The sequence below is a fragment of the Propithecus coquereli genome, unplaced genomic scaffold (assembly GCF_000956105.1).
Source record: "Propithecus coquereli isolate 6110/MARCELLA unplaced genomic scaffold, Pcoq_1.0 Scaffold263, whole genome shotgun sequence".
NCBI lineage: Eukaryota > Metazoa > Chordata > Mammalia > Primates > Indriidae > Propithecus > Propithecus coquereli.
Window position 1 is genome coordinate 26,873 of NW_012148208.1, and position 16,461 is coordinate 43,333.

Below are 16,461 nucleotides of genomic sequence, written 5' to 3' on the forward strand. Positions count from 1 at the left end.
GATCATGCTAAATGCCTTACTAGTTCAAGCTTCATAACAACCCTACAATGTAGGCATTAACATCCTTTTACATTCAAATAAACTGGATCTTAGATGCTTAAACACCTGAAGTAAATAAGTGCTAAAACTAAGTCTGATCCCAAATCTCTTGAATGCCAAGATTCCTGATCTTTCATTTCATCATGTTGATTTCCTGTGCTGAGGAAAAAGTTATTTTCCTTTTATTATCTATGACATAGGTAGATCTTTGCATACTGGTTCTGGCACTGTCTCACACAGGAGCTTCCAATAACTGCCAGTCACATGGTGACAATTATGCTTGATTAAGCAGATCCAGTAAGTACTTGATCGACTTTTTCCCATAAATGCTGACATTCTGCAGCCAAAGGGAAAAGAACATTTGCCATTATTCTAAGTACTCTGGCCATCTCCCCTTGTCCCTCCCAGTAGTACCAGGCCCTTAGATTCCTAAGATCAATGTTCTGAGATTCTTATACTCAGCCCAGATTCCAGGGTTTATATCAAATACTTTCTTGGATAATTTGAATTTTTGAGGTCTCTAAGTCCTGCAAGCAGACAAGTGACGATTTTGTGAGATTTGAGGGTATGCCCAGCAAAGTATCATTGTTGCTATTTATTGATCATTCTATCCCTAATAATTCATTGTTATGGATTTTTGAAGACTTTGCAATGTTTCAGAATCTTGTAGAAATACATAGGAAAGAGTACTCTGAAAATTATAAATACGTGCTATTTTGAGATTGTAAACATCCTCATGAGATAACACCATAGCTATTGGCTAGCACAGTATTTTACAGGTCACTGAACAGATGATTTGAGCAGTTTCTCAAAAGGTGGCCATCCATGTTGCTTAAGAATAAACTATTATTTAAAAAAAATTTGAAAAAGGTGGCCAAAACTAATGTGTATCAGAATTGTTTAAGAAGCCTGGCTTCCCCTAAGTCCTATCCCTCTGCCTCAGACCATCATACTCTCTAATATAGAGTGTTAAGGTAATATAAGTAGCTTAATACAATACAGTTTAATTTTATGTGACATTGCAGTGTGGGTCAAACAACATTTCTGAATGGCTTGCCTCAAAAAATGACCTAAGGATTCAGGATCTTCCCTAGTGTGCTCCACATTTCAGAGTTCCTTGCTTCTAGCCATATACAAAAGGGTTAAAGGGAGCCCAAAAAGAGCGAGGGAAACCTAGTGAGGGGAGGATATGAATCTCAAAGGAGATCTTATGGTCTGGGCCGTACATTTGGCCAGAACTGGTCACATGGACCCAATTGTGGGAGTATGCCCAGGATGTTAATAAACTCAGTTTGGTGAACACATAGCATTTTCTTTGCCTCATAAGTTACGTGACTATGGCTTGCTAGGATAGAGAAAAGCAGAATCAAGTAAGCATGACGAACTTTGATCATAATAGAATTTTAATGGGTACCCAACAATGTCTTTATAGTTAATATAAGCCTGTACAAAGAATATATGATCATAATCTGACTTTTAGGTAGGTTGTTTTCATTTTTATACATCTATAGTATGATCCTTGGGAAAATCTAAATGGAGGCTATTGATAAGAAATACCTGAAACCAGGGCCAGCTCCATGGGCATATAACCTGTGTTGTCGCACAGGGCTGTGCTCTCACAAAGCCCCACATTTGGCTTAATGCTTTGCTATTGCTGTCATAAAATTCTTAATAATTTCAAACGAGAGGTCCTGCATTTTCATTTTGCACTGGGCCATTATTCTAAGCACTCGGGCATCTCCCAGCACTCAGGGTAGCTGGTCCTACCTAAAACTCATGTCTTATTAGTGGCTAAAATTGGGGCTTCAAGGATAAAATGAAGATACAATCTTTAAGATGCAGTCAGTGCTAATGCACCTTTTAAAGATGACAAGTTACAATAGCAAAGTTCTGTGTGTGTGAGGGGGGTGTGGTCTTACATATGTGCATGTGCCTGTGCAAAGTTTATTAGGAGAAATTTGTTTTAATTGATATTTATTGGGCATCATTCCAATGTTTATTGTTAATTAGTCATGTGAAAAGTTGGTTGATGTGGATCACAGAAACATTTGTTTCAGATAAATGGGCGTTTCGGTTGGATAAATTTTAATTAAACGAGCTTTACTATACAAGTACTTCCTTTTGAAACCGTGAGAAAAACTATTATAATTCCCTAATTCAAATCCAGAATTTGAAGATGTTGAATCTTGTCTACTATAACCTTGAATGTAATTTTCCCTATGAATTTCCTAAATATTTGGCCACAAGAATAAGGAATAAGCAACTTTTCCAGTGTAATGTGTTAAATTCTTTTCCTACTGCAAATGCCCGGGTACTATTTAACTCTTCTCAAGCTCGTGTATACAGAACCTGACTGCTGAGACTACTAAGCAAAGTAACCAAAAGTCTTGAATTTCCAGGATCATTTGGTTCTGAAATAATTTATTCATAAATGCTGCTTCTCCACCACTTGCCTATATTGCTACTATAGTTTATCACATTCCATAGGGATTTATTTATTTACACATATGCCAAAGGAACACACTAAACTCTTAAGTCCTGAAGAGCAGGTGCTATATCTTAATAGTTCCAGGGCCTAGTAGAGTTACCAGGCATGCTTAACATGTCCAATAAAGAGTTGATGAAGGAATGAAGGAATAAATAACTCATCATAAAAAAAAATCACTACTTTTCAGTGAATGGTAAAATAAATACTTACAGGTCTTCAAGAAAGTTCCTGCTCTCAATTAAGCCAAAATTAGTGTTCTTGTTTTGCAAGTAACTTCTAAACTTGCATTATGCTCTTTAGTCCATAATAGCTATGTTCCAGATAGGGATGAAAGAAAGCATACTCTTATTAAGTGGAAATTTAAAACATCTGAAAGATAAAAACCATATGTACTTAACTGTCATATTCACACATTCATTATTTTATTCAAGGATCTTTCTGTTCTGTTGAATAAAAATTGAGTTCATTGAACAAATTCATATAACACATTTACAAGTAAAGAACAAAATACATAGGTTTTAAAGGATATATATGTTTATATACTTCTGTATTGAACTTACTGCTAATCTAATTTTTTCCTAAGGTCTACTGTTGAATGCCACAAATAAGGGTCATGATCCTCTTGTTTAAGGCTTGAAATAGTTTATTTGCTCTATTAGTTTCTTGTGGCTACTCTAAAAAATTACCATAAACTTGGTGACTTAAAGCAACAGCAATTTATTCTCTCCTAGTTCTGGAGGTCAGATATCCGAAATCAGTATCACTAGACTAAAATCAAGGTGTGTCTGCAGGACCAAGCTTCCTTGGGAGGTCTTAGGGGAGAATCCATTCCTTGCTTCTTCCAGATTCTGGTGGTTGCCAACATTCCTTGGCTTATGGCTACACCACTTCAATCATCAATACCAGCAACTTCAAATCTCCTTTTGCTCTGTCTTCTCCACATTGCTTTCTCTTATCTATGAATCAAATCTCCTTCGGCCTCTTCGTTCTAAGGACACTTGTGATTGCATTTAGGGGACCACCCACATAATCCAGGATAATCTCCGTATCTCAAAATCCTTAATCACATCTGCAAAGACCCTTTTCCCAAATAAAGTGACATTTATGATGTTCCTTGAACTAGCATCTGCTATCTTTGGGGACAATTATTCAGCCTACTACACTCACTCTGCCCACTATTGCATTCATGATTAAGTAGTGGGATTTTAGGTGATGTGCAATAGTATACTTTTCTCCATGCTCACTGGCAGAGGAATAAGGATACTGTGTAATACGTGAGTGTTTGAGAACTATAAACTAAATAACACTATAAAGGAAACACTGCCTAAAGGAGCAGGCTTTGGGAAGTAGGGCTCAGAGAGGGAGCTCATAACTTCATGATAATACTTCACATAAATTAAAGTAATGTTAATTGTCTCCCCCAAAGCAAGGCCATTAAGCAGCTTATTGCTCCTACCTTAAGAATTTATTTTGGTGTTTCTTTTGGTCTTACCTTTTCAATGGTATTTTACTTTTTACCCAGAGGGGATATAAACACCTCCTTGACAGTCCTTTCTGGTATATTTCATCTCTAAGTATAACAAGAGGGAAAAATAAATGAAAAAAAAACAGGTCCTGATAAACTCTGCAGCAATCCAAGACAAAAGGCTCTGTAAGACTACAGTAGGTGGAGCTTCAGTGTGAAACACAATTCCTAACTTGAAATTTCTCTAAATGGAGAAAATAAGTATATCTTTATCCTCTAGCTATGAACAACTAACCTGTCAGAGACCTTGTCACTGACAAGGAAGGAATTTTCTGTTTCACTTTTTTCATTGCGCAGAGTTAAGACCATCCTAACCATGAAAGAAGGTGTTTCATTCCTTCAACAATTTTATGAATTTAACAATTTTATGAATCTCCTACTATGTGCCAGACACCGTATACAAAGCCATGGCTAATACGGTTGCTTTCTTTCTCTCTCTGTCAATAGCTTTTCATATAATTTGTAAATTCTTAAAAACTTTGTAAATTCCTATGTTTGGCCCATTTAAAACTGAGCCAAGGTCACAAAGGACAATTTAGTTGGAGTGGGGAAAAAGGGAAAAAAACAACACTAAGAAGTTGTGTAAATGTCCTTTAGCACGTTCCTTGTTCTGAGGGCTAATGTACTGTAGCAATTCATCAGTCATTCTAATAGTCTTTTAACTTCTGTCAGAAAGCCTACTAAATGCTAACATCTTAAATGTTTAATATTCTAAAACATATTTTCATTAATCATGCAAATTATCTGGGCATCCATATTTTACCATAACCTCTTTGGAGATTAAGCGGCCTACGGCTTTGTGTATGAGAGCCCCATGTTAGTGAGTGATATTGTAGATGAAACAACTTAGAATGAAAGAATTTTAGAAGCGAAAAGTTGCTAGTATAATCCTAGTATCTATGTGCTATCACATTTATTTACACCCCCTAAAATGCTATTAATGTCAGGTATTTCTGACTAGGTAGCAAGCAGCTAAAATATGCATTTGCTTCATTCTACCTTATTATATAGTTGTTGGATGGATATTAATATTCGTAGATGGTGTATTGTCCCAATAAAAAGGACCCTACATTTCATAGCAAAGCGAACTGTGGGTTTAGTTGTTAGTACAGGAGAGAATAAGTGTTCCTCGCAGTTAGGTTGGCCTGAACTTCACCATGAGAGCCTTCATTTATATGCTGCCAGTCACCCTAATTCTAGGAATTCTTAGCTGTTTAGAAAAAGGAGACATATGTATATGGGTCCCATGAAACAGATGGATGCAAAATTGAAAGGATACGGAACATGAGTTTTGGTGGTAATAGTGGAAATGCTTTATTCTTTCCCTTTTTTTTTCTTTCTGAAGCTGCTTGATTGTCAGCAGAGATGGAGATTGGTAGTAAAATAGAAAGAAAAGATCAGAGATCATGTAAATGTGGTTATCTTGGAGTCACAGAGCAGTGCTCAAGAATATGACCTGAGTAACTGGGAGTCATGAGGGTGGTGGATCAATGTACCAGTCCAGCTCCCAATGGGAAACACAATCCAATTAGGATAATTCAAGAAAGGCTTATTTTCAAAGGGATTAATTACAAAACCACGGGCAGAATGGAGGAGGGAAGGGGAACTGATAAGGGGTTGAGCAGGTAGTGGGGCTATCAGCACAGAGTTATTACTAATCCGGGTCTTAGAGAAGAGGGAAATGAGTAATCACCAGAATCTGGATAAAAGAATCATGTAAAAAAGTCACCTTGAGAGAACTAGGGACCTTTGATTAAGGGAGACAGCCGGCACAAGGTGACTTCATGGGGAGAACAAATAGCCTGACTGCACTCCTCTTTCTCCCTGCAGCTTCCCGTTCTCTGAGCTCAGCAGGATCCCAGAGGACACAGATCCAGGATGTAGTCCACACAGGTTAACCTCCCTGAGCAGATGGACACTAGGGCTTCCCAGGTGGAAAGTGGTCTGGAGAGAGATAGGGGTCAGAAACATGTAATTGTGATATGAATGCTACTTCTTTAGTTATGCTACCAAAATTTACAGCCACCGTTTGAATGATTTTGTTTCTTTTTTTTTTTTAAACCATTTCCTGTACTTTCTTTAATGGTTGTTTTCCTTATCTTAACTTTCTTGTAGCATTGCTGCATCCTCAGACACCTGCATGAACTTCCTTAGCTCCTGAGTAATCAGATATTTTTTTAAAAAGTAGATAAATGTGATCCAGACAGTTCATAATTTTCCCTATGTCACTTTTTCAGTATAAGAGTGTGCTTTTAAATGTCTGTAGTTTGTATTGCTAAAAGAACGCTTAAGACTTCACTTTTTTACATGGTTTGCCTTCTAATTATATTTCTCTAGTAAAATATTTAACCATTACTTCCTGAATCATGGATTCTGAGGTGCAATAAAAATCCAAAGGGAAATATATTTGTTTTTATGCAGAGACAGATTTTTTTCCACAGCATTTTCAATGATTGCTGCAGGAATGAATGAGTAAAGGTTTCAGGAATAAATAGTTGCAGAAAACCAACTTACTGTCATACATAAGTCCATGCAGCCCCCGGGTACAAGTACTTATGTATCTCCTTTTGTTGAGTTCTCTATTTTTTTATGAATATGTATATTGGGGGAAAAACTTCCATCTGCTCTCTTTTAGCTGATTCTATCACATTTTTGAGCTGTGCATCATTATGGAGCTTCAGAGAAAGATGATCATTTACATTACATATGGATATAAAGGAGAGAAGAAGTTGATGAATTGCAAACAAGTATAATTTATATGGACAAAGTGTGCCAGAAGTGCTTTTCACCCCATTTTACTTGGCAAATGGAATGATTCCTGCCCATTCACTTGGCCCCGCGCCCAAGAACTCAGAGAGGAAACGACCCTGCTAGACTTGCGCATCAGGATCCCTCTCCTGCCCTGTGAGGAAAGGGTGCTGTGCCCACCAGGGACCCCAGAAGGTCAAAAGAGACCGCTGAATATACTAATGTCATTTTTTAGATTCTTTTCTCATGGCTTCCTAATTTATAACATACATCACACAGACCTACTGATACTCCTCTAACTGTTGGTAATTCAAATGTGAGAAGTTTGCATGATGAAGATAGGGAAGGGATCGTAATGACAAACTCATGTGATGTGTTCCTGTAGCCTCTCAGCCTCCTTCTGCACTTCGATTTCCCATGGCGGGTTATTTGCCGAAGTGCCCAGAAGCTTCATAAATAGATAAATATCTACATTTAGGATGCCTTCCTAAAGGCTTGTCTGTTGCCTATGGCACAATCATCTGTGACTCCATAATTTGTAAGAGACCAGGGCCCAATGTGCAGTAACAGTAGTAACGACTCCAAATCTTTTATTTATTCATTCATTCATTCATTAATGTAGGCATTCATTTATGCATTCAATCCTTCATTCTTCAAAAATGTTTTCTCCTATCATGTGCCAAAGGTGAGGAATCGAGGCTAAATATAGCTTAGCCTCTTCCTAAGGTGGTTAGGAATGAACAAAGAAATATTCTGTTGTGACAAAATGGCCATTTGAGAAGTTCTATTAAACCAACTGATTCTCTCTCATTGCTTCTAGCCAACACAGTTGGCCTAGCCCTCAGACAATGTGTGTCTTAAAAATTCCAACTTACAATTCCATGGCTGTATTATAATATAATAGCATGTGCAATGCTTCCATTGTGTATTCAGACATCAGTGGATAGAAATGAAGTAGTGGATATAATAATGGTAGTGGTTTTTATACACATACTATAAGTATTGTGCTAATTGCTTTCCATATATTATCTCATTTAATCAACAACATTTTTAGATCAAAAAAGAAAAAAAAAGACTAACCTGAGAGGATAAATGACCTACCCAAAGCCACACAGTTCTCAAAGCAGATGGTTCAACTCCATGACTTCCAATCCTATGTTCAGGCCAGCATTGGGTGTGATCAGAGAAATTCAGTGGTAAAATAGGAGGTAGAATAAAAGGAGAGTTGCTTCTATCTTATTTTCATAAACAAATAACCTGGTCAAATCTAGAAGCTGCAATTCTTTTACCTATATTTAGTCTCTATTCACTTTGTTCTCAACCTTTACATAGTTTTAGCATGACTTCCACTTTATGAAGGAGTACTTGAAGTTTGTGTGCTAATTAGTTATACAATTTTCTTCAGTGGCAGTGGGGGATGGAAGTGCGTGCGTGTGTGGGGTGAGGGATTATCTAAAATTTCTTCATGTTATTTTTCTCAGAACTTACGCTAGTAACGGAAGTTTCTCAACATGAAATGTCATCAATTTGGCCTCACTCAGGAAGTTGCGAGGCACTTGACTGTAACCTCAGTGAATTGAATGTTGTCTAAAAACTTCATAATCTTTAGCTGCCTATCATTTTAGAAGCTTCTGTAGTTATTTCATTTCTGAACTAACTTCCTTGTCAATTTAATTGGTTTTTTTAAAATTGTAATAAAATACTTCAGAGTAAAGATGTATTTTTGTTTACATCAGGAATAGAACAGGGGGAACCCAGAATTTAAATTATCTGATTTTTTTTATTCATCAAAAAAGTATTAGGAGGATTTTATCCACTTATCTGGAAGAAAATTTCTACAACCATGTCACAACATACTTGAATTTGCAAATATAGGAAATCTGTGGGATCAGAATAATCATTGTGCCTAGAAAGATTTTGCAACTGTGTGTACTGAAAGTCTCAGCTGGTTCCAGTGGCAGAAGCTATAGGGTGATTTTAATGCAGATAGATATACTATCCAAAAGACCTTTGCTGGCAAAGAATACATGATAAATGTCTAAATATTGTTGAGTGAATAAATAAACAAATGAAACTGGGAATCTCATTTAGTTTCAACCTAGAAACACAAAGCCAGTATCATGATCCTGTAATTATTAAAATCTCAACCTTCTAACCATCTTTTTTTAACCTATGTTTCAAACTTCTAACCATCTTAAAAGGCTCAGACTCATGTCTCTCACCCAGCCAAAAGCAGCAGAAGGTCCAAGTCCAACTACATCAGAACCTTGAATGAACTATTTCTTGCCTTTCCACTCCTCTTTATTCAGCTTTCCATGGTCAAGAGCAAAACTTGTCCTCCTTCTGTTTATGTCCCGTATCCCACAGTGAGGGGGCTGAGAGTAGAACTACAGGGATCCAGTAGGTAGCTGTTTCTAAATTGAAGGCAGCAACTCTCTCTGAAGGCAGAACATGCTCTTGCTATACATGTGTCCTTGTCATGCAGTGCTCCATGTGTGGGCCTTCCTCCTAGCAACCTGATCCTCATGGCATTTCCACTTTTCTTCCTTCTCCCATTTTTGCAGGAATCCAATCTCTCTTCCTCTGCTTCAGTCTCCTCAAGGCCTCTGCAGTACCTCTACTCAAAAGTATTTTGCTAAATCCTTGACTGGGTACCAGACTTTCATTTTTAAGGGATTGAAGCTGTAGCTGAGTATGCTCTGTGGGCAATTCCCACTGTTTTATCATCAAGTAGTTCCTTAGATGCTTCCCAACCTACAATTTGGCAACCTGGCATCTCCATAGAGAAGCTGTACTCTCCTGACTTTGAGGCAGCAGGTTGAACAAAGATTTAAAATTATTCTCAGTGGCTGCCTGGGTCCAAGGAGGCCTGACAATAATCTATTTGGAGTGGTTACCATAGCAGGAGGGAGGCCATGATGGAGGCAGTATCTAGGATCATGGAAATTGAAACACCAATTTCCTGCTGTTAAGGGGGAAGAACAGGGGTAGACATATGCTTTCTGCCTGACCTGGGCACTGCATATGGGATTAAATCTCAGGGATATGGAAAAATATGCTAGAGATTAACAGTGTAATATTGTCCCCTAGCATTTGAAATAACATTTTCTGTTTCCTGTTTGTTTGTAAGGTATTATGTTTTATTTGTTTAAAGAGAAATTAGGTCATTTTGGAAGGAATTTACCTATAGTTTGAGTAGATTGATTTAAATATGGAGATGGAATCTGTTATATGGTAAAAATCATCATATTCAATGGGCTCCAGCAAACATTTTCTAAATGCCCACTCAGTGCCAGGTATTTACGTTAGACACCAGAGATTAAAAAGTTGAAATAAAATAATCTCTGTCACAAGGAGATCACAGTCTTATGTAAGGGTAATTATCATACAAATAGAGTAAAATATGACAAGCGCTATAACCCACAATTTACACGTTGCTATGGAAACACAAGAAAGCATCAAAGGCAATCACGGAAGGCTTCACAGAATAAGTGACCTTTGTGATGAGTCTTGAGACAGAGAACAGAGGGAGATTTCCGGGTGAAGAAAATAGCAGGAACCACTCTGGGAAATTAAATAGCATGTGAAAAGTCACAAAGGGAATAGTAAATTCAGAAAATTCTAAGTAGATTGTCATGGTAGGAGTGTAGATTGAGAGGTGTGGGGTGGGGCAAATGGGGGGAGATATGATTTATAAAGTAGATTAAAAAGTGGTTGGGAAAGTTTAAATATTATACTAAAGACAATAAGGGGCCATCACAAATTTTCAAGCAGGAAAGTACCTGATTTGATTTGTGGGTTAGAAAGATTTTTCTGGAGGCTGTGCGGAGGATGGATGAAAAGGTAGGAGGTCAGTTGGAAAGCTATTGCAATATTCCACACGTGAGATAATGAGTTCCAAAGCAGTACAGCGACCATGGAAATGGATAGAATGCCACAAATATGAAAGCATTTCTAGAGGTAGGAATCATAGGGTTTGATTACTTATTGAATTTGTATGAGGAAGATATATGTGAGATGAAAGAAGAAATGATTTTCTGCTTTGATGACTGGCTGGGTGTTGGTACCAGTAAACCAGTAAAGAGAAAGAAAGGTTGGAAATAAAAAAACAGAGACAAATTTGTAGAGAAAATCAATGATTGGGGTATGTTGAATTGAAGTTTCTTGGGGTTATCCAGTAAGTTGGGTAACAGAGAACTGGAGTTCAGGAGACAGACTGAGGCTGAAATAATATATTTGGGAATCACTATTATTAAAAAAGAATGTGAAGACTGATTATAACACCTTCTCTGGTAGGAGATATTTTCTCTAAGGTCTAATATTAAACTATTTTAAATAACACTAGTCGGGAAAATACAATATGCACATAGTTCTTTTTATTATTAAAATTAGGGCATGTCAAAGTTAAAAAATATTTACACTTAAAGACAAAATGTCTGCAGTTATTAAAATTGGTTTTACTAAGTTAAGAGTGACAATATATTCTTATCTATATTTTATATCAAATAACAGAGTGAAAAAAATAATTACTAACTTTTTACTGTGAATCAGGATAAAATGTTTTCAATATTAACTCACACTTTCCCAATAAGTATAAACATGAATGTAGATGCTTCTTCAACAAATCAGTTCACAAAGACATCTTCTAATACTATTCATTCAATAATATACATAAATACAAAACTGGCAGGTATAAAAAAAGTTTGTTTTTGCAGATTTTATCATTTTGCATTTGTAAAATAAAGCCAAATAAAGCATATGTCACATATATCACAGGCTTATACTATGCCTTTTCTAATACAGAAAGTGAAATATTAACACATTGCATTTAAAATAATAAATATATATTTTATTTACAATAATTGGGGGTGTTATAGGAACTTTTATATACAGTTATTCAAATGAAAACATTTTAACTTTAGGTTATATTTACAAATATTTCTCTTCTTCTATTTGATCTTTTAGCTCAAGAAGAATTAAAATGGAATGTATCTGTAGATATATAGCTGAGAATGTGTGTTCAGTCACTTGGCTCTGTGATAGAAATCTTATGTACCATGTCAGGCAGATTTTCAGACTCCAGATCTTCTTTGCCATTATCTGAATTTCCTGATGAGATATAACAACCAGAGTCCCTTGGGCAGTCATCTAACTGTGACTTATTTGAGGAGATGTCTGGGCTTAAGGATAGGGGCACAGGTTCGTTTTCTTGCTCTTGAATAGCTGTAAATGGAAAAGAGGGCAAGAGTTAGGCAAAGGCAAGAAAAACTGTATTTATATATTCATTCACTTTCAAGTATTTTACTATTTTAACTGTTCCATCCTTTTACTTCATTACAATGGAAAGTTCTACAAGTAAAAGATATCTTTGCTTATTATAAAAGAGATATTTGCACTCAAATAGTCAAGCCATTGTTTTCTTAGAAGACAAAGTTTGCCCTTCATTGTTCACTCGCAGTTTCATGGAATTCATGTGAACTGCCTGCCTAAGCAAAGATCAATATGGACTCTCGTTTTACATTAATAATAAGTTGCCAGAGAAAGCAGATTGTATCCACAGTGTGACTGATGCCTTGTCCAAATACTCCTTAAAGTATCATTAGAAAAAGTCATTTATAGTTTAAATGTACAATCCAAGTCAATAGTGATCTTTGTGAACGAATCCAGAATCATGATAAAGTGCATTGATGAATAAAAGATCACTACGGGCAACAATGTACAATAGGACTTCCATCACTTGGAATTTAACTAATAAAACTTTCAGTATCCAGAATTTTCCTGTTTGCATTTATCAGAAAATAGACCCATAAGAAACCAGGTTGCTTTTTGAGGTAAAACACCAAAAATTTCATTGAACTCTGCCTTATGAATATTTAGTTTGTTTTCCACATCTTTGTCTGTAGTTCTGAATAACCATCTTTTATATTCAGATTGATAATTCTGTGTCATTAAAGCAGTGTTCTATATTCGAAAGGCATTACCCTTTAGAAAAATTTAACATTAGACATACAACAAAAGATACTTCTAAAGAACCTAAGAAGTCTTATAGTTAATGTTATTCTTCTCAAGATTCCTTTAGCATTAGCTTTCTCTTTGTCAATGTGAAGTTTCTTTGTCTTGCCTGACACTAGTAGATGAGTGTTTCTCGGTGTCATAAACTGAGTTCTTCAGAGAAGAAATAGATCTCAGGCTACTGCCTCTTAGCTATATTAACATTTCCTCTTTCCCCGTTTAATCTGGGGCATCATTACCTTAGACATTTGAATAGCTCCACGTTGGAAGAACCAAACACATACATTTAAGGTTGGGACAAGAACTCTGCCTTCAGGGGCTAGGTACTTCATCCCATTTCAGTGAGAAGAAAGTAAATCCAAACTTCAAAATCCTTAGAAAAAGGTGATTATATACTTTTCTTCAAGAGTTTATTATAATGCTAATTCGTTTATCTTTAGGAAATCTACCCTTTATCTTATTTATATATCTCCAGCTTTTTAAATGCATTTTCTAGGTTTCAAATGTCTTGCCAACATTAGTTTATGATCCATTATGTATCCAATTGGCATCAACCTCCATTACAAGTGAGAATTGAGCCCTGGTTCCCTAAGGCACCCTGGTATGTAATTAATTAATTTCTAATTAATGTATCTAGAATGGCACTAGGTATGCACCATGCATGGGAAAACTGAGAAAACTGTCACTTAAAACATCTTCTGTATTCTATAGTTTAGATGAAGAGCACTGGTTGAGAAAGGCTAGAAGAAAATGATAAAAATTGTTTCTTAGTCTACTCATCTTCAAAATGAATCATAGCAGTTCTTTTAACCTTTTCCTTAAGGCTTTTATTTGCAGCAGTGAAACCACATTTATGCCATTTTTCTGAATCTTACCACATTTGCCACAGCTTTATTTAACTGTGGATTCAAATATCATATATTTAAGTCTAGTGATGCCATAACTAGTTTTAGGTATAGAAACCTTAATTTTAATATGCATCTATTGTGATTGTTCTTTTTAAATTTTAGCTACCATGAAGCATTTTCTGTTTATTACTCATAAGAGTTTTTATGTTTGGGAGGCTTTACTTACTATGCACTAATCTTTATGAGTATTAGTCATTCACTTTTGTTTCCAAGCCCTTCTTTTATGAAAAGGCGGCACTAAAATGGGACCTCATTCTCTGAAGAATTACTTTTTCTACTGCCTCTCCTTTTTTATCTCATTGCTACTGAAACAAAAGGAGCCAGCTCTGTGTTCCATTATGCAAGTGTTTCTGAAAAAGGCCAGAGGAATTAGTTCTTTTGTATGCATCCTGCCACATCAGCAATGATCACTGTATTCGAATTGTGACCCTCTTAGTCAAAATGATTGTGGGGATAAGGCCACGTTCCCCCAGATCATCTTTGGGCCTATGACCTCAATGCAAAATTAAAGGAATTGAGCTACTTCCCTTCAGACTTATATTCTAAACAAGACTTGGCATAATAAAAACTGTTTGCTTCCAATACTCTGTTCTATTTAGGTTGATTACCAATTGTGGGAGTCTCTTCAAGATATAAAATTTAGGCTTAAAGAACTCTAATTTCCAAAATTAGCTCTTTTCCTTTCATAATATAAGTACTTAGCTTGCTATTTCATCCCTAGAAGTTCTATACATATACCTTGATGGCTAACAAAGTAAACAAATAATAAATAAAAAAACTGACTTTACCAGAAGATATATCAGTGTTTAATATTAGTAATAAAAATGTATTTGTTTTTATTTCCACCTGAGAAGTGCTATATCACATTGTCTAAATTCTAGCAATTGGTTTGTTTTAAATATAGGCTATTTATTGTAGAAACCTTTCATCTGCATTTTTTAAGGAAAAAGAAAATAGTTTCTCAGTATGAAAGTTGTGTAGCATGGTAATTTACAGAACAGCAGTAATTTGCTAAATGATTTCCTAGTGACATGAAAACATGACTATGTCTCCTCAAATGCTTCCCATCAGGCTAGCAATAATTTCAGGCAGGTAATCAGTTGGAGCCCCTCAACTGTAACTATAAAAAGAAAAGGCAGGTCATTATTTTATATTATGGAGACGAAAGCTATATGGCATTCACTTTTTGTATTTGGAGGCTCAAGATTTTCCTTTTCATGTTTCTCTTCATGCTGCCACTAATGGCAGGGATTGGCGCGAGCCTAGGTCTTGTGCTATGGGTGTTTTTTCCTGCAGAGGGGGTGAATTCACACTAATGCATCCACCCATATTTTCTTTCTAAGCCATTTAGTCTCTTCATGTGGCCATGAAACAGAGTAAAGCTAACTGGCCTACCCACAAATTGAAACCATAACCTTCATCAGTTTTGTCCCATGGTTCAATCATCTGAGCTAACCAGGCACATAACACATTGGAATAAGAAACAGTTTGCCTCCAAAATTACAGACTTCCCCTAGGGTATTTCAATGCACCTTTTTATAACAAAATATTTCAGATAATATGTTAGGTTAAAAAAAGTATACATAATTTATGTATTCTATTATTAAAATTATATTAAAAACATACATATATAAAAATATACAGAATTCACAAATGAAAGTGTACAAATTTTAGATATTTCCCCTATATTTTCAGATCATCTACAATGTTTTATTATTTATTTCTTTTAAGTGAAAGAATTAAAATGTTATAAATTTTCAATAAAGCCCCCAAATGGTTTGTAAATATCCCAAAGACTATACATTTTCAAATCTGTGTATATTGAAGAATTATTAAATAATTTGAAAAAGGCTCTCTCTTATTGCTGCCAGGTAACAGCAGGCATAATAGGAACTCTAGAAAAGAGTTCTGTGCTCTATGTAATAATAATCATGTTAAGAAAAAATTATTTAGGAAACATTTCATGAGGAATTAATTTGAACATTAAAATATTTCACTTTCTACCAAAATCGTTATGGAATTGTATAAAGCCCATGGATCAACATTTTAAGATAATCATCAATGTAGAAAAAAAGTGGCATGGTGATTAAAACAGAAGATGGCTAATATAGTTATTCATAAAATAATTATATTGGAGTTGTGACATTTAATTAAGTATAGGCAATCTCAATTATACTGTAAGTGAAGAAATTTTAAGGAAATAAAACTAGCTCCTTACTCTGGAAAAAGTTTTCAGACTCTAAAGAGAAAAATCTGCCCCATATTCACATATTAAAAAGGTAAGGATTAAAAAATGAAAACTACTAATTTTTGGTTGACTTTCCCAGGTATCATTACCCGAATCTTCCAGATTTTGACTTTACTATCTTCTTTGCCTTAGGTCTGAAGCTTCTGTTTCTTTGGGCCAAGTACTATAAAATAATGCAATCTAGAGAGCATAGGAAAATGCCTGGCCAAAAAAAGTACTCAATAAACATTTTTTTAAAAAATAAGCACAATGAAGTTTAAATTAATTAAAGGAAACAAGAAATAAAGAAGATCAGAAAAAGAATTTTGTTGAAATTTAAATGAAGGTACCTCTTACCCTGGTATGTAATTAATTAATTTCTAATTAATGTATCTAGAATGGCACTAGGTATGCACCAGGCATGGGAAAACTGAGAAAACTGTCACTTAAAACATCTTCTGTATTCTATAGTTTAGATGAAGAGCACTGGTTGAGAAAGGCTAGAAGAAAATGA

The 16,461-nt window shown here is 35.5% G+C and overlaps 1 protein-coding gene across 1 annotated transcript in view; it reads right to left on the minus strand.

Annotated features, from left to right (window-relative positions):
- Positions 1–11,554: 11,554 nt before the first annotated feature.
- SAMSN1 (SAM domain, SH3 domain and nuclear localization signals 1) overlaps positions 11,555–16,461 on the minus strand; it is a 103,311-nt gene continuing 98,404 nt past the window's right edge. Inside the window, exon 7 of the mRNA XM_012647360.1 lies at positions 11,555–12,023. Coding sequence (XP_012502814.1) covers positions 11,821–12,023 — 203 coding nt within the window. The 3' untranslated portion in view covers positions 11,555–11,820. The remainder of the gene's footprint in view (positions 12,024–16,461) is intronic.